The 22,546-nt window shown below is 54.5% G+C and overlaps 9 protein-coding genes across 9 annotated transcripts; 3 read left to right on the forward strand and 6 right to left on the reverse strand.

Moving 5' to 3' along the window:
* Nucleotides 1-29: 29 nt before the first annotated feature.
* Nucleotides 30-3,136, reverse strand: C7974DRAFT_148483 (P-loop containing nucleoside triphosphate hydrolase protein). Its single transcript, XM_046135720.1, has 3 exons — nucleotides 2,704-3,136; nucleotides 532-2,650; nucleotides 30-475 (listed from the first exon to the last, which is right to left on the reverse strand). Exons 1-3 carry the CDS (start codon nucleotides 2,779-2,781, stop codon nucleotides 255-257), a joined length of 2,418 nt encoding a protein of 805 aa, XP_045999013.1. The 5' UTR covers nucleotides 2,782-3,136; the 3' UTR covers nucleotides 30-254.
* On the reverse strand, nucleotides 3,022-7,884 carry C7974DRAFT_355701 (mitochondrial carrier domain-containing protein). Its single transcript, XM_046139579.1, has 9 exons — nucleotides 7,283-7,884; nucleotides 6,081-7,229; nucleotides 4,642-4,711; nucleotides 4,559-4,594; nucleotides 4,363-4,498; nucleotides 4,210-4,308; nucleotides 4,101-4,157; nucleotides 3,607-4,051; nucleotides 3,022-3,558 (listed from the first exon to the last, which is right to left on the reverse strand). Exons 1-9 carry the CDS (start codon nucleotides 7,609-7,611, stop codon nucleotides 3,492-3,494), a joined length of 2,388 nt encoding a protein of 795 aa, XP_045999014.1. The 5' UTR covers nucleotides 7,612-7,884; the 3' UTR covers nucleotides 3,022-3,491.
* An 834-nt stretch (nucleotides 7,885-8,718) lies between these two features.
* On the forward strand, nucleotides 8,719-9,982 carry C7974DRAFT_148611 (uncharacterized protein). Its single transcript, XM_046135722.1, has 2 exons — nucleotides 8,719-9,378; nucleotides 9,432-9,982. Exons 1-2 carry the CDS (start codon nucleotides 8,937-8,939, stop codon nucleotides 9,875-9,877), a joined length of 888 nt encoding a protein of 295 aa, XP_045999015.1. The 5' UTR covers nucleotides 8,719-8,936; the 3' UTR covers nucleotides 9,878-9,982.
* Nucleotides 9,952-11,158, reverse strand: C7974DRAFT_148599 (uncharacterized protein). The gene is made up of 2 exons (XM_046135721.1): nucleotides 11,121-11,158; nucleotides 9,952-11,065 (listed from the first exon to the last, which is right to left on the reverse strand). The coding sequence occupies exon 2, from the start codon at nucleotides 10,843-10,845 to the stop codon at nucleotides 10,087-10,089; it is 759 nt and encodes a 252-aa protein (XP_045999016.1). The 5' UTR covers nucleotides 10,846-11,065; nucleotides 11,121-11,158; the 3' UTR covers nucleotides 9,952-10,086.
* Nucleotides 11,159-11,416: 258 nt separating this feature from the next.
* Nucleotides 11,417-11,853, reverse strand: C7974DRAFT_307685 (cytochrome oxidase c subunit VIb-domain-containing protein; the record flags this gene model as incomplete). Its single annotated transcript, XM_046138140.1, has 2 exons — nucleotides 11,417-11,536; nucleotides 11,605-11,853. The coding sequence occupies 2 exons, from the start codon at nucleotides 11,851-11,853 to the stop codon at nucleotides 11,417-11,419; spliced, it is 369 nt and encodes a 122-aa protein (XP_045999017.1).
* A 329-nt stretch (nucleotides 11,854-12,182) lies between these two features.
* C7974DRAFT_308599 (integral membrane protein S linking to the trans Golgi network-domain-containing protein) lies at nucleotides 12,183-12,824 on the forward strand (the record flags this gene model as incomplete). The annotated part of the gene is made up of 2 exons (XM_046138178.1): nucleotides 12,183-12,430; nucleotides 12,476-12,824. 2 exons carry the CDS (start codon nucleotides 12,183-12,185, stop codon nucleotides 12,822-12,824), a joined length of 597 nt encoding a protein of 198 aa, XP_045999018.1.
* Nucleotides 12,795-13,629, reverse strand: C7974DRAFT_148627 (uncharacterized protein). The gene is made up of 2 exons (XM_046135723.1): nucleotides 13,303-13,629; nucleotides 12,795-13,253 (listed from the first exon to the last, which is right to left on the reverse strand). Exons 1-2 carry the CDS (start codon nucleotides 13,508-13,510, stop codon nucleotides 12,955-12,957), a joined length of 507 nt encoding a protein of 168 aa, XP_045999019.1. The 5' UTR covers nucleotides 13,511-13,629; the 3' UTR covers nucleotides 12,795-12,954.
* Nucleotides 13,630-14,046: 417 nt separating this feature from the next.
* C7974DRAFT_332454 (uncharacterized protein) lies at nucleotides 14,047-18,049 on the forward strand. The gene has a single exon (XM_046139111.1). The coding sequence runs from the start codon at nucleotides 14,111-14,113 to the stop codon at nucleotides 17,873-17,875; it is 3,765 nt and encodes a 1,254-aa protein (XP_045999020.1). The 5' UTR covers nucleotides 14,047-14,110; the 3' UTR covers nucleotides 17,876-18,049.
* A 1,022-nt stretch (nucleotides 18,050-19,071) lies between these two features.
* On the reverse strand, nucleotides 19,072-21,266 carry C7974DRAFT_332457 (heterokaryon incompatibility protein-domain-containing protein). The gene has a single exon (XM_046139112.1). The coding sequence runs from the start codon at nucleotides 21,042-21,044 to the stop codon at nucleotides 19,179-19,181; it is 1,866 nt and encodes a 621-aa protein (XP_045999021.1). The 5' UTR covers nucleotides 21,045-21,266; the 3' UTR covers nucleotides 19,072-19,178.
* Nucleotides 21,267-22,546: the final 1,280 nt, after the last annotated feature.

Here is a 22,546-nt window from a genome sequence, read left to right on the forward strand (position 1 = left end):
CTATAGGTCTGTGAATTGCTGAGCGAGGTCAATGTAAACATCGGTCCAGAGTCCGCAGAGCTGACGGCGGCTGAGGGGCGTTACGTCACGAGCCTGATAGTGAGTGCTCAGGAAGGAAGGAGCAGTCGTCAACACAGGAGGTGGGGTAGACCTCTACACTGGGCAACACATTGCATTAGATGAGTTTGGCCACGCTGGACAAATACGCGTGCCTCATTGAAGGGCTGGTGCGCGCACAGTATGCCGCACGGTATTTACCCTCCGCGCTCTCCAAACTCCCTGGCCCAGTCCTCGAACTCCTTCAAGCCCTGCTTACTAACAGATGGTCTGATGGTGCGCAAGCTGGCCTGGAAATCTTGGAAGCATATCGGGCGGATTTCATCCATCGTCATGGTGAGAAGACTCTCACCCAGCGAGCGCAAGGGCCCCATCGCCGCATCTTTTGCAAGGGCAGTGATATCAGACCCAGAGAAGCCTAAGTCATTGTTAGCAGCACATCTAACACATTATACATCACACGTGGGTACTTACCATCAGTGAGCGCAATCAAACGGTCGAGATCCTTCTCGCTCAGATCATGTTTCTGATGGCTCAGCAGCGTCTTCACTTGCTGTTTCCTGACAAAGTCTTCCGGCAATGGGATATACTGTCGCCTAACGAATCTGCGCCGTGCAGCTTCATCGATAGCCCAAGGCAAGTTCGTCGCGGCAAGGACAAGCACGCGCGATGCATCGCCCGCCTCCCTGTCCTTATCGCTTGTTTCTCGCCCAGCAGCTGCCTTCTGCAGATCGGACCATTGAATCAAGAACTCGGTTTTGATGCGCCGTGTAGCCTCGTGTTCGGAAGACCCTCCTCTCGACGACAACAAAGAGTCGATTTCATCGACAAATATGATGGAGGGGGCGAGCATTTTCGCGAGAGAGAAAAGCGCGCGGACGAGCTTCTCCGATTCACCAAGAAACTTCGAGGTCAAGCTGCTTGCCGATATCGCGAAAAACGTCGATTTCGACTCTGTAGCCACTGCTCTTGCAAGCATCGTCTTTCCAGTGCCTGGTGGCCCGAAAAGCAGCATTCCTCTGGCAGGCTCTCGTAGTCCCATGAACAGATCCGGTCTGAGGAACGGATACACAACGTTCTCTTTGAGTGCAGATTTCGCGATCTCCAGCCCCGCCACATCGTCCCAATGAACCTCATCTCCCTGTATGACGATTTCGTTCAAGATGTTCTGTGCCGACTGCTTGTCCACGCCACGGGGAAGGTTCTTCAATACTTCTTCCGTCTTCCTCTTCCACTCATCAGGTTCCTCCTCTGGCTCACCACCTTCGCCAAACTCAGCTTTTGGGTTTGGAGGAATATCAGCGCGCATCGAGTCCCCGCGTCTCCTGGTCTTTCGATGCGGCGGCGGTCGAGGCTCGTCGTCGAAATCATCCTCAGCAAGCGGAATCGGCTCGGGTGTTGGCTCTCTCCGCACGTTCCTGGTTCTACTGGTGTTGCTCGGCGTCGGAGCCGCGCCAGACGGTCTGCGCGTAGTATCGATTTCCTTGTTCCCGTACTTTGTTGAGCCGATGTCATTATACGACCGTGCTGCAGCGGATGCCGCGAGAAGACGTGGATCCAGCTGAGTTGTTGGGTATTCCTTTCGATAAGATGGAAACGCAGGAAGATGCGGAAGCGCAGAGCTCGCCTGGGACGATTGGTTCTTAGTCAGCTCGGCTGGCTTCGATGGCACTGGTGGAGGTGGAGGTGCAGCTTTCCGGGATATTGGGTGAGGTTTCGGCTTCTCTGAATCACTGCCACACCTTGGTGCTGGCACGGCATAGTTAGCAGACGCCGATCCTTCGCGAGTCTGGAAGTAGAACGGGGCTGGTTTGGGCGAATCATGAGGCGAGGGTTGTGGAAGCGATGCTTCTGGCTGAGGTGTCGCGGTCGGCATGTCTATCGATGTACGGGGAGAAACGTTGACAGGGGGCGTTGATGATTTGGGGACACTCAAGCTCTGTCGACTTGAACTTGATGCAACCGCCCTTGACCCAAAAGCCAGCGTCGCAGCCTTGGAAGCATCAGGGCGCGACCTCATAGACATGGGCATCTTCGAGGCTGGCCTTCCCTCCTTGTTTGGCCTCAATGTCCTCAGCATCCTCCCTCCCTTCTTCTCCGGCGATGGTGTTCGCGACTTCTTGTTTTCCGAAGGTGCGACGTTCAGTGTAGAATTGCTCATTGTCTGCGTCAGGCTGTTGAGTCGCTTCGAGATGTTGCCAGAGCTCTGTCGAGGTGTCATTGGGGGACGGGTAGGCAGCGGTGGCGGTCGTGCGAGATCGCTCTGAGCGACAGGTGGAATCGAGCCTCCTCCGAGCCACTCTGACGAGCCACTCGCGTTGGTCGAGCCCAAGGGCACCCCGTGGAGAGGGGGAGTGGGGGCTTGGGCATCGGTGCTAGACAGACTCTCCTTCGACTCTTCTCTGCTCTTCTTCAGTGCCTCAAGCAGGTCAACACGCTCTTTGCATTGCAGTTCCAGCTGCCGCAGTGACTCCACCAGGGCCCTCTCTGTCTCGGATGATGGGCGGTACGTCGTTGGGTTGCGGCGGGCGTTGTTGTAGTAGATGTGGTCGAGGGCCGTCTTCCATGAGCGCAGGGCCTCTTTCTCGTTGTGCTGGCACGGCTCGTCAGTGTGTTGTCCGCCCGATCTATCTATAGAACACCAACCTGACTTTCGAAGTAGACGGCAGTTGAGCACGCCAGGAACGCCTCGTCGTACGCCTTCTGTGTTGTGTTGGCCCGCATCGTATGGATCGCGAACGGCGCACAAATGGCCGACTATATCATGTGCTGGGGGAGTGTCAGGATGGGGCAGTGCCGTGCCCAAACATGGTTTGAGTTGAGGCTCAGTGTGTCGTATCGCGCCAGGCTATGGCCGCGCTTGCGGTGACGTAGGGCGCCTACCGAACACAGGGCTGAGATGCACGCGACCGCGCGGCCCGTTTGGGCTCAGATTTCAGCCACACGCCCAAGACACCAGATCCAACTGACCAGGTTGCCTCCGATTATCAGGCACTCTCACGGGCACAAGCGATGGGGCGAAGGATGGACAGGGCATGTGCGGGTCGCATTCAGATCTACACTGGGTCCACTTTATCGATTGCGCTCCTCGCAAAATGGTCGAGCAAGACAACAATGCCACTTGACGAAGACGCCGATGCTATATTCCCCATATGGTACAAACATGCGCGCTGACTGCATAACGCTCAAGAGAAAAAGCGTCAAAGATTCCGTACGCCGCCATATGGTCCCTCCAGATATCAAGGCCAGGGAAGTTTCTATGACTATACAACGAAATGTGAAGACCGTTACGCTGCCAGGGAAGCTGCACGGTGCGGCCTGGTAGCCTGCTCTATGCTGAGAATATCGAGGTCCCTTCTACTGCTGGGAAATGTATGTCGCATTATAGGAGCATGCGCTGGAGTGAGCGCAATAATTTGGTAACGAGATTATCGTTATAAGGCTGTGTTGGGGTTCGTGCTGCGAGCAATGAAGAACGCCTTCGCCATCTCGTATGCAGACCTGGGTCGAATTAGTTTCATGTTACCGCTCGCCCCAGAGTGTGCTTACCAGCAAATCGCCGTGCTAGGCATTGTCGTGATGATCCTGGGCTTCAGCCCGCGGAAGTAGCCCTTGTAGCCTTCCCTCTGGTGGATGATCTTGGCCGCCTGGACCAGTCCAGAAACCGACCTCAGTTCAGCGTCGTGGGCGCTTCCTCGTGTCTGCAACAGCGTCTTGATAACGTCTAGGGGCGTGGTAAGCGCCGCAGCAAAACCACCAGCGAGGCCGCCGGCGAAACAATGTGTGTACGGGTCGTATCGGCCAGTAGGGTTCATGACCTTCGAAATCGACTCGTATGACATGAACTGCAGCGCGGTGAATGGCACTGTCATGCACAGTGTGGTGGGGTACGAGACGTAGAACGCGCCAATGCCCTCCTTGCGGAAGACATCCCGCGCGCAATGGCCGACCGAAGTGTAGATCGAACCGTGCAATTGCATGCGCTGCTTGACGACTGCGGAATATTCAGTAGGCGTCTGCGACGCAAAGAGAGTGCTACGCACCGTCAAAGGGGTTCATCAGCGCATCGCTCGTGATGGTGGCTGCGGCGCCGCTGGCAGCTAAGGTGGGTCAGCAACACCGCCTCGATTGTAAAAATTGAACACTGCGCACCTGCAGCGAGAGGGTGATGCTCGTGGCTTTCTCCCTCGTTTCCGCCAAGAGCGTGTTTTGTGGCCTCGTAGGATGCGAAGTATACGGCGTGCGCGGGTCCTGCGGTCATGATTAATTACGCGCCCAGACACTGTCGAAGCCGGGGAAATGTACCAGCGCCCAGCACAACACTGGAGAGTCCCTTCCATAGCGACCTGAAGCCCTCTACCCTTGAAACTGTTACGAGGGCATTGGCGATGGAGCTCTGGTACGTCGCGGTAGGCCCGGGGTTGATGACTTGCATCCTAGTCTATCCGACTGTCAGCACAACGCCCAATGCATTGTCGCGGGTTGCAGCGAGGTCGCGTACCTTAAGCATGTCGACGGGGTACATAACTGAGTGTTCCTGATGCTGATTTAGCTGGGTCTGACGCGGCGACTTCGGATGCGTACGGCAATACCAGCGAACGCGCCGGCAAGCATGTTCGCGCCGAGCGAGAAGTTGGGTGGGAGCGCCTCATAGCTGGAGGGAAGGTTAGCGATGCGCATCCCGGTGTGGCTGGTTGTCAAGGAGCTATACTCATGCTCTACTTCTTCAACGGGCACTGCTGGCCGGTCATGGCCACCCATGATCTGGCCGGGCGTGACGACGGTGGATGCCAGTTTAGCGATTCAATGGACGGGAAGAGGATGGAGGGAGGCAGCTGGATCGGTTGCGCGAGCGTTCAATTATTTGGGCGTGGTGATGGCAGAGCGTCCGCACTCGAGGGTTGACACTTTCTTTTGAGCGTAGGGCCAGACGTAAGATGCTGAGAGTTATTAGTGAGCGCACGGCCCTCTAAATTATCAGGCAAACCTCGACCGAGGCTCCGAATCGCAGCATTGCCATGTCGACAAAGGATTTAAATTGTGCGCAATTCTGCGGCTTCAGGTCGCGCAATACTCTTTCCTCTGCTTTTGCGCTCTGCACTAAGCCGCAGTGTTTGCAAAGTCGTGGGCAAATACATGACAGCGACTAATTGGAATGCTGCCGCGGACTTGCATAGTACATCATCGCCATATCGGAGGGATGACCGTCCCGAATGAGGGGAACTAATTGCTAGGATGGGGCAAAAGGATCTGATAAGCAACAGCGCATTGCCTGTCCCAATGCCGCAACATCACACCTCGTCGAGCAGGACCTTGGCAAGCAACATTTGCGCTTGGAAGTTCGTCAAAAAGTTTTCAACGCTGCTGAGAGTGGCCACTTGCATGCAAGAGTATTGACCTTCACACCATCGTGCCTGCTACGTGGCCAGGTTGCTGCCAACGTGGATTTGAAAAAAGATCTGATTACCATCTGATAACTTGGAAACTAAAATTGCGACCCACCCGCTGCACGGGCGGACTTGGTGTCCGCTAATGCCGCCTTCGGAGCTCACGAGAAACCGAGCAACATCAGACGAAGTCGTCTTCCCGGATGACATGAGCGAAGGAGGGGTGCGGACTCTCGTCTTATGTCGTTGTGGGTCAGTGGCCACTGAGGCATGTCGGGCGCATTTGCCAAAATGGGGGGCGAGCAAAGGGACCTGCGCTGTACTCCGGCTCATCAATTACGGTATATGAATGTACAGTGTAGAATGTACAATTTAATTTACAGGTCCACATGTCGACACCTTGCATCGGGTGAGCTTTTGACTCTGTCGGTTGTGGCACAGTCGTGGCGCACAAAGCCTGATGCCCTTGCAGCGGCACGCAGGTACGCGCATCAACAGTCGCACTTCTTGTAGTATCTCGGGAACGCAACCACGTCCCTGATGTTCTGCGCCCCAGATAGATAGCAAATGAGGCGGTCAAAGCCTAGACCGAAGCCTCCATGCGGTACACTGCCGTACCGTCTCAGGTCCAGATACCACTGCAGGGAGCCGTCCGACGCCTCTTCGGTGCTGTCAGCTGCTGCGCGAAGGCCGTGGTCCACCATTGCTTGTTGGAGTTCCGGAAGCCTGTGCTCACGCATTGAGCCGCCTACCAATTCACAGATCTCAGGCACAAGCAGATCAAAGCACGCGACTGTGTCTGATCCAGATGCGCTGGATGGCAGCATGTAGAAAGGCTTCATCGACCGAGGGTAATCCGTGACGAAGACAGGACCGCCGTTACCAAGGTGCTCGGCAAGATACCGCTCGTGCTCGGTTTGTAAACCATCTTTGTGTTCAGGTGAGAACTCGAATCCCGCCTTACCTTGTGCTGTCGCGTCCTTCAAATGTTGTATCGCCTCAGCATATTTGATGCGTGGCCACGGTCCGTCGGCAAGCCCCTGCCATCGTTGTGCGAGTGTGTCGTGCGACACAAATGTGCTCTCCTCACTCTGGTCCCGTGCTCGGCTCTCGAGAAGCTCTTGGCCAACACGTGAAGCCTGAAGTTCGGTTGCAACAGAGCGTAGCATATTTTCTACTACGTCCATGACATCGTTGAGGTCGTCGACAAAAGCGACTTCAGCCTCTAGCATGTAGAACTCGCTGAGGTGACGGGCCGTGTCGCTCTTTTCAGCACGGAATGTTGGAGAAAGCGTCCATACTTTATCGACAGACTGTGCCAGCGCTTCCAAATGCAGCTGACTGGAGACAGTCAGATACTTCGGAGAGCCGAAAAATGGGTCAGGCAGCTTTTTGGGCTTGCTGGGCAAGCCAGGGACAGGCGCCGATGTTGCATCAGATGCAGCAGGCTCGACGGTGAAGACTTCTCCTGCACCTTCGCAGTCGGACGAGGTGATGATCGGCGGATGACATTGAGTAAAATCATTCTTGGCAAAATGACTTGTCACCTGCGCTGTAACAAGGGACCTCAAGCGTAAAAGTAAAGCGTTGAAAGGCAGACGAGGTCGTAGGTGAGGAACAGTGCGGAGATACTCCGCCGATTGATACTTCTTCTGGATTGGAGATGTCGTGGCATCGTTGTCTCCCAGCACCTGGATATTTTCGACCTGAAGTTCGTGCGACTGCTTTCCACCTGGTGAGGCTGTCCATTTCCCGGTCACTCTAACGGCAGCACCCGTTGACAGGCTGTCAATCGCACCGTCAGTACTTAATAATGATGATGCGTTGATTAGACTAACTCTTCTGCTAGCTGAGGTGACAAGACAGCTTGTACAGTCTGTAAAGTGGAGCCATCACCAATGACTGCAAAGGCGATCCGCTTCTGCTTCCTCACCGATCGAATATAGCCATGAACCGTAAGATTATCACTCTCGGACGGCTCCTGCGGTGAGATAGACGAAAGCGGGGAAGCTGGCCTTAGCAGCTCAGCTATGTTCGTCGGGCAAAAGGTGGACTTCTGCCGTGAACGCTGAAGATGCCGCGCCTGTGACTGGGCGACGACAGAGCGCCGGGGTATGGATCGCTGAGCATAGAGAGCGCCCCTTCGAACGGGCAGCAACAGGCTCATTACGCGAACGGCAGTTGGAAACCAGCCAGTGGGCGGCGTTACCGTGGAGCGTGAAGGCACAACACCAACAGATGTCGTTGACGAAACTTCCAAAAGGGAAACCGTGCACGGACGGGCAAACTAAAGCATCATGCTCATGACTTCCGCGTTATTGCACTCAGTCACTCAGCGATCGTGTGACCCGAGCCTGGTCTGAAACACTCCCTAATCTCCACGGCCTTACTCGAGTTACACGAGATCTCATGCCCTGGGTGGCAGCCGATAGCCACCATCTTGGGCGTCTGCTGCTCTCCTATTGGCTGAGACGTATGTCCCCACGCCCCGCCGCTAAAAAGCAGCACCTCGCAGAACGCACGCCACAAGATCTCGACCGCCTTTGCTGCACGCCTCGCCATCGTGCGTGCACAAGAACGCTTTCCCCGTAGGAGCCGTTGCTGCAGTGGATCTGCGGAAACACTCGTAACCTGAGTCGCTGTGTGACCATGCGGTGAAGACAAGATCCACACGAGCACCAGCTATCCGATCCTGAGTACTGACAGCAATGCATTTCTGCACCCTAGACTACAGCCGGCTCGCAGTGCCGGTACTAATGCTGCGGCGCTATCTGGTGCAGGGTCTCTCGGTGCAAAAATTGGGTCAGCGACTGTCATCGTCGGACTGACCAAACGCCGCCAGATCTCGTCTAAGATGCATGCATCGATGCGTAGATCTCGTCCAGGTCAGGCCGATCGATCCTGCTGCAATCCCTGCCGTCGCCGTCTTCTTGTGCCCCGACACGAGCGCCCTGTGGCTCCAAGTTCCTGGCGGCAGAGCGGGAGGACAGTCGTATCCTGGGATCAGGGAGCAAGTCACGTAAGACAAGATGCGGTTGCTTCCGGTTCGCAAGGTCTCAACGCCCTGCAATCTGTGCCTTTCCTGGATTGTGTTGGTCACAACTCAGCACAGCTCTACGCTGTGGCGCGCAGACTACCGCCCGCCAGATCTGGCACCCCGGCTCAGACCAACAAGGCAAAGCTTGATACCCGCAGACGATTTCCCTATTCGTCGTAGATGCAGTGGACCAGATCTTGAGGACCCCTGCAGGTTCGCGGCTCGATCTCAAGCTAATGTTTAGTTGATCTCAATCACACGCCCTTGGGTCAGGTAATATACTGCCCTTGTCCCCAGCTGGAGTAGGTCAGTTGTATACCCGCTGTCTGTCCGTTCACTCTTCCACCGCCAGTCTTTCGCTGCAAATGCTTTGAGTCATCTATACAACGACGTGCAATACATACATTCGTGTACAAACATTCACTAAATTCGCTGTCACTATCTCGTGGCCTACCATGTCACCTTCGAAACCAAAGCCTTCAGAGATAGCAGCAGAAGCAAAACGAGTATGGATGCCCTATATCTGGAAGAACTACATCAAAGACTCAAAGACCTCGTACCTCTACCCGGACGCCACACAGATACGAGCTAGCTCAGAAGGCCGGTCAGCACAACGAACACGAGTAGCCGTTATGGAGGGCGACCCGGTGAACTACGCCCTGGGCTGGTACCAGAGCGCTGCAAATACGAATGTGAAGAAGATTCCCGTCGTCAACGTAGCAAACGAGAAACGGGCGGGCGGTGACTGGGAGTCCGGGCTCATTGCGCCAGAAGAGTGCCTCGCACGGAGAAGCAATCTAGTCCACGCCCTCACCATGCCGTGGAACGCGCAACTCGGCCGCGAGGAGGACTTTTACCCTATACCGCAGCGCGGTGGGATATACTCTCCAGAAGTTTGTACGCACCCTACCTTCTCCATGTCCCTCACGTTGTGCTGATTCTTGATCCAGTTGTCTTCAGAGGCGGCGCCGAGCAGGACTACGCCCCCTTCTCCGAAATCCAGTCGCTCCCCGTTATATCCGTTGCGCCAGTGCGGCGCCCTAAGCTCGACGAGTCCGGCACAAAGTACTCGTTCGCGGCGGAGAAGGAGCTGATGCGCGAGAAGATGCGCGCGGTGCTGCGCATCGCGTCGTACTGCGGGCACCGCAACCTCGTGCTGGGCGCATTCGGGCTGGGCCCCATCTTCAAAAACCCTGCGACTGAGGTCGCGCGCATGTGGCGCACGCTGCTGTTCGAGGACGACGAGTTCTTCGGCGTCTTCCAAGACGTCGTGTTTGCGATCGATGCCGCGCAGGTCGGGCCGCCGTCCAAAGGCGCCCCAAGCGATCTCGACATCTTCCGCCGCGAGTTCGATCCCAGTTCGATATTCCCTGTGCGGTACCAGGCGCGCGTGTAGCTCGCGGCGGCGCAGGTGGGGGTGGTGGGGAGCACGCAAAACCATACCTAGTATTACCAGTAATTCTCGCGCCGCAGTGCAGGCCACGCGGCCCAACGACAACGCGACCCACGACATGATCACGCATACACATACCTCTATACACACACAATAAACAAACAATCCCATTTTTTTCTACAAACATCCTTATCCCCCGTGCGCGATCCAAGTCATGACATCACCCCGCATTCCCCCCTCCGGCGCCACACCCCAGCGATCTCGGTTATCGCCAGCGCAGATTGGGTTTCGCGCCCCGCCAGCCCGCCGCACCGCCAGGGTCCCTGTGCGTTCCGCGGACCCCAAAGTGCATATGTAGCACCGAGATGAGACACGCAACGGCGACCTGCAAGACCACTGTAATGCACTCCCCCCCTCGCAGCGCCCCGAATACCCCGGTTTAAACAAGTCTGGGATCGCGGGCGTGCTTGGCGGGCGTGCGCGATCGCGCATTGCTTTTCGCAGGGCGAGAAGAGCGGCTTGGCGCGAGTGCCGTGCAAGACCTGTGTATTGCGCGTTGCGCCCGTTGGGGGGCTGGCGGACCCGAGGCTCGGTCGGGCTGCTGCTGCATCGGCGGGCCCGCTGGTGAGAATTCTGGATCGGCGGTGCAAGACAGTGCCGTGTCGTGCCGGTCTGGTTGGGTGTGGGCCGGGCGTGTGCTCGCGCAGGCGCGAAGGATCTGGCGTGCGCTGGGTGCGGGTGCGCTGCGTGTGCGTTTGCCTGCGCGATGCTGCAGCTACGATGGCGTGGCCGGGCCCATTGTCCCGTGTGGTGGTGGGTGCAGGAGGGCGTGGCAGCTGCGCGTCGAGGCTGCGAGGGTTGGTCGCGGGTGCTGGTGGTGTGTGGCCACTTGGGTGCCGGGCGGTTCGTTTTGGGACGGGCTGTGCCGTATCGGGGGGTGTGAGCCGTCCAGCGACTGGAAGTGTTCGCATTGGGGACGGGCGTGGTGGCTTGGCGGGTCGTTGGGGATGGGTGGGTAGATGCGGTAGGACCTGAGTCAGGGCCGGTGCGGTGTATACGTACTATGATAGTGAAGGGGAGCTGCTTAGTTGGGACTTGACCGAGGAACAATCCGTGTATCTTAGAAACATCTGTCTAAAGGCGGGTCGTATCTGGTCTGGAAAGAAGGACTGGATTTAAAGTTTTGACCACCTTTGAGTCGTTATCAGAACTAGGAAGGTTTAAAAATGATATGCAAGTCACAGACCTGCGCAGGTCCACTCCCATTGACCAGGTCGCCAGGTGCGTATTCTCTTCAACAAGAAATTGAAGCGATAGGCCAGAAATGGTCGGCGATCTTTCACTGATTGAGTCAGTTGCTGGACCGGTGCATCTGCCGGACTTAGAGCTGTCAGTATATCACCACAAGATCTTCAACAAGATGTCAAACTTGTAAAACAGCAGTCCCGTATCGGCGATGAGGCTGTCTTCCTGGAGGCAGTGCAATTGGTGTATTCTACATATTCAACATGTTGTACAGGTCGTGAGTGGCGTCGTCGTCTTCTACTTCTGGCCCGGCAGTGGCAGCTGCGGCGCAGTGATCTCTCCGCCCTGCGACTCCAGTCTCTTGATAGTCTGTTCCTTCTGGTAATTGACAACTCGTTGCTTCTTGAAGTACTCGACCTGCATGGCTCGTCAGTTTCTTCTCCACACGTACACAGGCACGCAGTCGTGCAGCGCAGGCCACCCACCCAGCTGTGTGCACAGTTCTTCTCAAACTCCTTGTCGAACTGCGAGCAGAAGGTCTCGGCCTTCTCGCGCCCGGATCTTGTGTTTATGCTGTCGAGGATGTTGTTCTTGTCCAGGCACTCGAAGAAGGTGTCGCGCGCTTCGTAGCACTTCTTGCGGTTCGTGCGCGAGGGCGATTCGAAGGCGCCGCCGGAAGTCTTCTTCACGCCGCCCTCATCGGTCGCGCCCGAGCTCCAGGGTAACCAGACCATGGTGAATGTGTGGAGGCGAGGCGAATCTTCGGTGGTGAGGTCTGTCGCGCGCGTTAGGGGGGATTGCAGCGTCAGAAAGGCATCACGTGGGGGTACATACAACAGTCGCTGAGGCTAATGCAGTAACTGCGCAGTGAAGTGTGGCGCTGGTTTGGCAGTGCGGTCCATGGAAATCAGTTCATGCTTAGCAAATCCGAAGCTATGACGATCGTCGGAAGCGCTGCGCCGACCAGCAGGCACCGACGCCGAATGAACACCAAACACCGAACAACAAACGTATCCGCACCACACATGTCATAGTATAGCGACGGCGCCCCCTTTGCGCACTCATGCCCCGCCGACGCCGCCCTCCACGGCCTGGTGCGCTGGCCGACCTGTCCCCCACGCGCATTGCATCCCAGATTGTGCTCCTGCAGGCCGCCTACTACGCCTGCGCCGCGGTGCTCATCCTATTCACGGCTCTGGTCGCCGGCAAGGAGCTCAGCCTGGACCTGATCTTCAACTGGGAGACGCTGCGCGGCGACACCACCGTGGGCTGGACCTTGGGGCTGGTCTGGGTGCTGAACAGCCTGACCAGGTAGGGTGCACCCCAACGACACCCACGCACCGCTGACGTTACCAGTGCTATTTTCATTCTCCTTCTCATTGCACGCTCGAAGCTCGTGCTCGACTTCGCCCTCACCGTGCACTTCATCCACCTGATCGTCACCTCCGTATACACGCACGCGATTCCCTCACACCTCTTCTGGTGGGCCCTGCAGGCGACGAGCGCGACCATCATGACGTCTCTCGGCGTGTGGGCGTGTCAGTGGCGCGAACTGCGGCCCATTAATTTTGGCACTAAGAGCACGAAGAGCACGAAGCCAGCTGACGACAGCGCGGGCGAGGTCAGAGGGTCGGGGAGAGGCAGGGGGAGAGATGGCGGCGGGGAGTACGAGATGGCCAACATGAACGATGGCGACAACGTCTGATAGAATACGCGAGGCTTTGCATTGCCTGGAGTTGCATGGTTTACGGTCGCTGCATCACAAGAATATACCCCTGTTGTCTATTATCGGACGCGACTGTCACAGCGGCATACTTGATCTTTCTGCTATTGCTTCACCAGCACTCGATGTTCTTTATTGATCTACCTGCCAGAAACCACCTCGAGTCCGATCGGTCCAGAATCACAATCCCGTCCTCTACGCCAAACGTCGGCCAGACACGCAGTTCACTACCTGAATCAGACGCCGCGCTGACTTCCTCGGCGCTGAACGCTGGCTCGATTCTGCAGCGCACCCGCACCAGCTCGTCCTCGGACCTAAACGCCGCTGTCTCCGCATCCAGCACGGCCACAATCTTCATCGAGTTCACGGCTCGGTGTGTGTCGTGCCAAGGGTCATCGTGCAGCACCGATCCTAGCAATCTGATTAGAAGGAGGCGTTCGGCGGTCTCTGGGCGACATACCTCGTATGGGCCGTCGCAATGGGAACTGAAATGTTGCCTCGTGATCCTCCCCATTCCGCTTGTAGGCGATCAGAACGCTCGAATGCTCCGGCTTGGCGGAGTCCTGGTGCTGCGAAGACAACAGCGGGACCTGTGCTGTGGGTGGAAGTGCGCGTGACAAAGCACCGTGGACGAGGCAAACCGCCGTGAGCAGAATTCGCGGAATCATCGTGACTGTAGTGATTCGAATGCAGACCTGTCAGTAACAGGGTTGGGGTATATACTGAAGAATGCAGCGCAACAAGGGCGAGAGGTGCTACTGTGCTATGTCGTGTGCTAAGACTGCTATTCGGCACCCAAGAGCGCATTGTACACTGCCCGGCACCGCACTTCCGGCTCCTGCACGTTATCGCCCGCAATGCAAAACATAGCACCTGACCCACGGCAGCGAGTGTGACTTGAACGGAATTAGGTCGTGTGGACTGGGGAGCGGTGCGTGCGCCGTTTCGGTTTCATGTTGCGGCTTGCTGCTGGGTGGCTGATGCAGCTACTCCCGCACGCCTCTCCGCCGCTCATAGGGCTAGCGACTATAATAGCCTCAGGAACGCTGTGGCGTAGCTTAGGTCTCATCCGACGAGTTTGTAGTTTCGCGACGCTTGCTGCAGTTTAAGGCTTCACTTGAGGGGTCAGGGTCTTTGCTAGCGTCGTCGCGCCGTTGCGCATCCTGGTCGTGCAATTCAACACCATCCGCGGTCATCTCCGTGGCCATGATCGACCGCTAACAAGAAAGTTGAGTTCCAGCTGATGCACACGTGACGAGCCTGACACCATGGCGGGTGGCTATCTAAATCAGCTGTGGGGAGACTCAGAGTTGCCGCCAGAGAGGCCGCGATACCTACCACTTGCAGGTACATTTTCAGACGAGGGGCCTGGCATTCCAGGCACTGAGTCGCATCACCTGGAATTCCCGTTGGGGTTGCCGCACTCGCAGCCGTTTGATCCCTCTGAGCAGCTTTTCCAGCACCCGACTCCACTCATTCCGCTCAGCGCTGTAGAGGACTTGCATGCACACGAACCGTATATCAGCTCGACCTTCCAAGACCCTTTCAACAGAGCTTTTGCCAGCAATCAGCCCGTCGTTCACGAAGGCTATATCCCAGCACCCGGCACTCGAGATGAAGACCTGTACCCAAATCTGCCAGACGGATACCGTGAATCGCTGTTCCAGGACTACGATGAAAGCTCCGACGAGAGCGACTTTGACCGTCGGCTGGCTGAAGCCGAGGAGCTGCGCGAGATAGAAGAGAAGGATAATCCGGAGGTAGACGCAGACTACTCCGAAGAGGAAGCCGAGCAGGATGAGGGCGATCCCAACGAGATGGAGATTGACGAGAGTTATGTCGAAGAACGAGCCCGGCCAAAGGCGAAGCGCGGCGGCCGTGGAGGGCGCCGCGGCAGGCCTGCAGGCAGAGCGCAAGGCGGCTTCCAGGGCCCTACTCGAAAGCAGCTGCGCGGCAAGAAGAAAGCCGGGCGTCCGAGTGGGAAGAGAGGTCCTCGCGCGATCGCTGATCCGGGGCCAGACTTTAAACGCTTGCAGCGCGCTGCTAACGAGAGATTTATTGCTCGCGACTACTCTGCGGCTCTCGTGTACGGGCAGAAGGCTGTCCAGCTGAATCCCGAGATCTTCGATGCCCACAACCTCGTGGCTGAGTGCTACGCAGCCATGGGCGAGGAGCTGAACTCGATTGAGTCTCTGATTATTGGTGCACCTACGAAGCGCGATCCAGAGCTGTGGCACCTCATCATCGAGCGCATCAAAAGGCTAGACACAACAGAACATCCGACATACACTGACGAGGTCAAGACAGCGGTCGTCCTACAGTGTCTCAAATCCATCATCGCTCTCGACGTGACCAACTACGAAGCGCGCAGTCTGAAGCTGGAGATTGAAGCTCGTCTGGGACACGTCTCGAAGTGTGTGAACCTCGGCACGAAGATGCTGAAGACGCTGCGGGAGCAGAAACAAGACCCTGACACTGAGGTGTTGAAGATCATGGCTATGATGGGCACCTCGACTTCGAAGCAGACGAAGCGCCATCTACCCAAGATCATTGAAGAGTTTGACCAGGCTATTGAAGTCTTCACCGGTCCTGGTCGCGATCCAAAGACGAGCGACCTCGACTGGGAGTTGATCAATATCTACCTGGACTTGGTGGACAGAACTGGCGACTACGATCACGGTCTAAAACGCCTCAAGGATCTATCGAGATGGAAGCAGGGCCGACGGAACGAAACATTCTGGGACGAAGAAAAGGACGACCGCGAGTTTGATATTGACGATGAGCCACGACGTGTCGAGGTCTTTGACTTCAAGCGCAAGTCCGAGTCGGCAAAGTATGGCGAAACGCTTCCACTGGAGATCAGAGTCAAGATGGGTCTGTTCCGGTTGCGTAGGAGCGCCGACGACTACGACGAAGCAATGTACCATCTGCAGATGCTTGAGCCGGACGACAAGAGCTCAGACGCCCTCATGTGGGACTATCTGGATCTGTTCCGGGTAATTGCCGATGCACTTCATTCCACCGGCCACGACACAGAGGCTCTGCGCTTCTACGAGCCGCTGCTGGAGAGCAACTCCAGTGAGATGAGTCTCATGAGCTATCTCGGGCTGTACACGGTGTACAAGAACTTGGGCCAGCCCGAGAGGGCCGAGCAGATTATACCCATCCTCGTAGGGTGGACGGCCGATACGGTCGACGACCTCGCTGTGCTGGCCAAGTTCTTCGAGGTGCATGATATGCCGCAGGAGGCTATGGAACGCGCAGACGCCTGCTACCGGAACCGCGGTCTTGTCAAGCTGCGCAGAATCGGATACTCAAGGTTGCGTGAGATTAGGAGTCACTACGAGGATTGGCGGAGAAAGTCTCGCGGCAACCATGGCAAGAAGAAGGATGCGATGAAGAAGCAGAGGAAACTCATGAGGAGGGCGCTCGCAGACGCGGACGACGACGATGACGATGAAGATGACGATGGCAACGGGGAGCGGCCGTCTCTTGCACCGCCCAGGGAGCGTCCAGCGAAAGGTCTATTCCGGACGAAACGAACCGCCCCTAAGCCTCCCAAAACGCAGACATTTCTTCCGTTCGACCTGCAGGCCCAGCAAGAATCGTCGACGTTGCGGTCGCGCATACTCGAGCCTAAGCATCTAGAGGGCACAGACGTGCCGATGGACGCTATCGATCACCGTATCTTCCGCAAAAAGCTCCAGAAACTCGCCGAAGACAACGCTGACGATCTCACGGCTGCTCGTGCTCAGCACCGCGAGATTGTTGCCAGCTTCCAGAAACTGGACGATCTCTACGACGCCGCTGAAGACGGTGATGAAGAGGCTATCAGTACTGTACTGTCCATCACTCGCGAGCTGATCGAAGAGTTCTCTACATTCGACCTGTTCTACGCCGACAAAAAGGAGGACTTCAAGGGCTACTTCCGCCGCATCGGCGCGGGCGACTTCTGGAAAGAATCGGCTCTGATGATGCTCGCCGTCGTCGCCAACAACGTCGAAGACGGCGAGACGTCCCCCGAGCTGCGCGAGAGACCAGACGTCGCACCCACCGACTTCTGGGGCGTCCACTTCGACACCTGGTGCGACGCGTTTGCCCGCTACGCGCTCTTGATGGCCCGAACCGGCGACGCCTCCCCCGCCTTCAGCACGCTCGACATCGGCCTCGCGTCCAACATCTTCGCCCGCCACTCTGACTACACCCACACTCTCCAGCTCACCCGCCTCGCCGCCGCCCTCGCCCTCGACGACTCCACCCAGGCCTCCTCCGCCATCCGCTGGCTCCTGCGCGAACACCCCTTCGGCTCCGACCTATTCCGTCTCTACTCGTGTGCAAACCGCCTCACCTCCGCACCCGCCGGCTACGCCACCGGCCCCGCCCACAAAGTCCTCATGCGCTACATCAAAACGACCGACTTCGCGCTCTTACCCCCGGCGCAACGCCCCCTCTACAACTTCCGCGCCAACCGCGCTCGCGCCCACGCCGGCGTCAACGCAACCACCCTCCCCGCCGTGCGCGGCCACGACCCCGCGCTCTTCGCCCTCTACGCACACGTCCTCATCGCAGGCGGCAGCTACATGGCAGCCCTGAACTACTATTTCCGCGCCTACGCACTCGTCCCGCACGATCCCGTGCTCAACCTCGCCATCGGCACCGCGTACATCCAGCACGCCATGAAACGGCTGAGCGAGAACCGCCAGTTCCAGATCCAACAAGGCCTTAGTTTCGTGCACCGGTACTACGAGCTCAGGCTCCAGGAGGGCCGGGCGGTGTTGGCGCAGGAGGCGGAGTTTAATGTTGGGCGCGTGTGGCATGCGCTCGGGCTTGTGGGTCACGCGCTGCAGGCGTACGAGCGGTGTGTTGGGCTGAGTGGGCGGGTACGGGAGGAGGCGGAGGCGGAGGGGGGGCGGGATGGCGGGTGGGAGGATTTCAGCACGGAGGCGGCGTTTGCGATGCAGAGTATTTACGCGGTGAGCGGGAATGTAGCCGCGGCGCAGCAGGTCACGCGCGAGGTGTTGGTGATTGAGTAGGCTGAGGACGTGCTCGAGTAGGCTGAGGCGGAGAGGGTGTTTGCAGAAGGGCATAAACAACGAGAACATGTCTATATACCTTGTAGAAGAAGCTATACACATAAAGTGCTAGGGTACTTAGAGCTAATAGCATTATATCTATATCCAGGGAGGCACATACAAGGACATCAGCACCGACGCGGCGTTTGCCATGCAGAGCATTTACGCGGTGAGCCAGAATCTGGCGGCGGCGCGGCAGGCCACACGTGAGGCGTTGGTGACTGAGTAGGTAAGGCAGAGGGGGGGATAGCAAGGCAAGCAGGTCAGGGAGAAGGGAGGCAGACATAAGCCGTTTACAGAAGCCAGCTATAGAGATTTCAGCACTAAAGCCGCGTGTGCAATACAGAGCATCTACGCTATAAGCAGGTTACGCGCAAAGTATCAAGGGGTAGGGGAGGCAGGTATAATGAGGCGTTTGTAAAAGTTAGCTATAGAGATTTTAGCACCAACACTATGTTTATAACCTAGAGTATTTATATTATTAGTAATAACCTTGTAGCTATGTAGTAAGTAACATACAATGTAGCAGGATATTGTTGTTAATTAGGGATTACGAACAACCTAAGGCCGTTGTTATTACTTGAACACATACCCTATTTTAGAGTAGGATCAGGCTAAGATGCCAAGCTAATTAGAGATTACTCCCCTGCTGGTGTGATCGTGCAGGTTGGTGAGTAAGATCAGGTGACTTGCACCTTCTCTGTGATCATGGTACGTGATCGAGCAGTGACTTGCTGTAATAGATATGAACATTTAACACTTTCAGGCTCCATTATCTACCTTTCTAAACGCCATTCTATTACTACTTTGCGCCTGTTGGCGCGCTATGGTATGTTGACCACGGGTGGAGACTTGCCCTTTCCGAAGAATGTCCTGAAACGCTACGAAAGGACTTCACGCTGACATCTTGCGCGAAGAGAGACAATGGCGAAATGTCGCTGCTTCCGGTGCCCGATCCCACAGCTGCAACTGGTTCCGCGAAGTGCAGGCGGATCTTAGTCCACGACTGGTGGGTGACAGTGTGAAGTACCTTTGGATGCATAGCCACGTCCAGGCTGCTTCTGGTGGTACTCACTCAGACTGAAGGGCCGATGGCGCTTCAAACAAACAACGATTGATCGAGCAGCATGTCATCGCATCAGACAGAGAATACAGCCCCGGGGTTTCGACTACTAATAGGTGGTCGTTTGCCTCTGCAAATGTCCTTGAGTATATAATATACTTCCATGTCACTTCTTCAAAGTCACGTGTAACCCGGGTCCAACTAATCATAGTGATTTCGACGCTCCCGGTCATAGTCGATCAGCGGGCGATAGATGTCCTCGTAACCAGGGGGGCCTCCAAGACTCATAGCCGCCTGCAACGTGGTCACCCGCACCCGCCCCCCGTTCAAAGCCTCATCCGCGTCTAGTAGTAGTCTCATTGTATTGATGTTCTCCGCTTGTGTCCCCCACATCAATGGCGTGAAGCCGATTTCATCCACCAACTCGAGATTGCACTTTCTTGCCTTGAGCAAGGCTTCGACCATCCATGTCCCATAGTGATAGCCCGCAGCCCAGCTCAGAGGTGTACGTCCCATTTCATCTTGGAATTCACAATCGTTCTCCTCTTTTTCCAACCAGAGGCTGATTGCATTCTTCTCGGCGTCCCCTATCGCACGTTTCAAGGGCAATCGTTCTGCTTGGCCAGTCGATTTGGGATAGAACATGGCTTTCTCCAAGAGAGTGTTCAGTACGTTGTTGAACCCCACCTCCGCTTCCCAGTCTAGGAGTGTCTCGTCTGCCATATTAGGGTCGATGTGCCCCGTCTCCAACAGCAGCGCAATCATCTTACCCCAGTTATATTTCGCTGCAAACGACAAGATACTGAGCTTTGTGTCACAGTTCAACGCTCCGGTTTTGACCAGTTCTTTCGCCCATGGCCATGCTTTAGAGCCCATCTGGAAAGCGTACTTTATTAGACAGTCCTCCAAACAATCAAGATTCGCCCAGAACGCTGACAATGTCCACGCTGGCAACGCTTCCTGAGGTACCGCAGGAATCAGTGATGCAATAATAGCATTAACAAATTCTTTCTCTTTTTTGCTATAGCTCAGCCTTGCGCTGGCTTCCTCATGCTCTGTTGATAGGCCGAGCAACGCAAAGATCTTATCCTTTGGCTCGGTCGACTGGCTCTCTCGGAAGTCGCCTAGTAATGTCCGCAGACTTCGATGGATCCAGGTCCCATTCTGGTTGAAGTCCGCAGCTTGTGAGACTGGGGCGTATCTCATACCCGGCATAACGTTGAACACTTGTCGGCAATGGCGGTCTACAGGGACTCCAATGAGGTCAGGAAGTTGTGCAAACGTGGCGGCCTCTACCGAGTAGTGCCCACGCATGACAACGGCTGACCGGCTTTGCGCAACCTCTTGTATCACCCAGACTCTTGTGAACCATGGATGACGTAGTAGATGTGTCATGCTGGCCTGCACGTCCTTCTTCAGCGGCTGAAGTACTGGGTTGTTTTCCCACGAATCCCTCAGGTATTCTATGTGATTATTGTCTTGTGGGCCCCATGTCAAGAACTCGAAGACCACATCTTTTAGTTGATCGCTGTCACCCAACCAGACAACGACGCGTTTTGCTCTCCTGTAAATATCTCCCATTTGACGCACCTGGTGCGTCTTCTCCTCTTCATCAGACTGGTTGATACAAATCGCGTCAACCCACAACAGACGCTCCTCCTCCTGCTCCTGGGGTCGAAGATTGCGCAATGCATCTATCAGGTTTCCAGTTATCTTCAGACTTTGGCTGTTGACTGTGATCCCGAAATATTCGGGCTGATTGCCCCAAGTGTACGATAAAGCTTCGTAGTCAGGACAGTCTTCGGCGTGCAAGTCCACGTCGCGCAGTTTGCACTTAACGTCCAAGCTTGTTCCTGGTCGGGGCTGGAGTGCAAGCAAACGAAAGCTGGTGTTCTTCTCCAGCTTAAGCTTGCTGTATTCGAATTTATCGACAACGACGGGGGACGACGATGCTGATTGCTCTTCAGTATCCGACCAGGCAAACCCGAACCCGTCATCGGAGCCTTCGGTAAGGTCGAAGTCGCCGTCATCGACATCTTCAGAGAGGTCACTGTTGTGGTCGTCCATGTGCAGCTGGGCGTCGAGGAATATCTGCTTGTTAGAGTTTGGTCGCCGTGTCTAGCTTACCTCGCTCACTCAGCTTACAGAAGCTTGCCCTCAGCCTTGCGTGCGCAGATCCGGGTACCCGGACGGTTTTTGTCGTGATGAGCACAATTTGCGATATTCGAAATGCTATACTGTTTGCGTTTGAGAGATTGTAAGTAGCCCATATGACCAGTAGTCTCTTCTACATCGCAAGGGGTGTCACTCTATTAGCGCCACGTAGCCTTGCATGTATTATAATTTTATAAAAAAGTGCAGCATAGTATAATAAGTAACTAACTAGGTTCTATCTCAGTTATAAAAGTATAGTAAGTAAAACTTATAATTATAGTTATATAACTTACTTAGTAATAAGTAAGTATATAAACTAACGTATATTATAGGCAAGCAGCATATATAGGCAAACAGCGCACTTTTGCTAAGACCCTACTAAAACACTAACCTCTACTAATACCTCTACAACAACAATAGCTTAACGCATTAAAAGAATATTAGATATAGCTTATAATCTAAGCTCTTAAATAAGACCTAGAGCTCTCTATATAACGTGCTATAGCTATCTATAGCACCTTTAAAATAACACTATATATAAGACGTGCTAGATAACCTTTATATATTAATACTATAGCTAATTTATAGAATCTAACTAATACTAAGAAGTAGGTAATTATTATATATATACTTAAGCTAGCTAAGTAAGGATAACCCCCCTAGCTTATAGATATAACTAATATTACTAATTCTCTATAGAAAGAGTATAGTTTAGCACCTATTAGCTTAAACTAGGCTAGTATATTTGTTTTATATTAGGAGGAGCTTAAAGTAGTTTTTAATTATAAGTATAACTATAAGTAAGCCCTCTATAAGGATCCTAAGGTTATATAGGGCTAGTTTAACCTTATAGCTAATACTAAAGCTAAGTATAGTTTCTAGAATAATAATACTTATAACTTTAATAAGATAGGCTTTATAATAGGCTAGATAAGCTCTAGAGTAGTTATTATAGCTTTAGAGAACTATAGATAGGCAAAGGTAGTCTAGCTAGGCAATTATAAGTAGATAATAGTTATCTAGGGTATTAATACTATAGAGTAGGCTATTCTACTCTATATTATCTTTAAAGCCTACTACTACTAGTCTAACTAGTATAAAGATAATAACCTATTAAGGTTATACTTTAAGCAAAGCTTATAAGTACTATTTAATTAGTTCTTAGAGATAAATACTATTAGGGAAACTAAAGGGGTCTTATACTAAGGAGTATAGATATAATCTATCTATCTTAAGGGTAAGAGGTAATAATAAGTAGTATAGAGTAGACTATCTAGCTTAAAAGTTAAGTTAAGATCTAATATTATAGATTAATACTTAAGTTAAATATAAACTATAAAGGTTATATTTCTACTTATTATATACTTAAGCTATCTTATAGAATCTTATAGTCTTATAGAACTCTATCCTAAAGT

The sequence above is a fragment of the Boeremia exigua genome (assembly GCF_020726555.1).
Source record: "Boeremia exigua strain MPI-SDFR-AT-0100 chromosome Unknown C7974scaffold_4, whole genome shotgun sequence".
Lineage (NCBI taxonomy): Eukaryota > Fungi > Ascomycota > Dothideomycetes > Pleosporales > Didymellaceae > Boeremia > Boeremia exigua.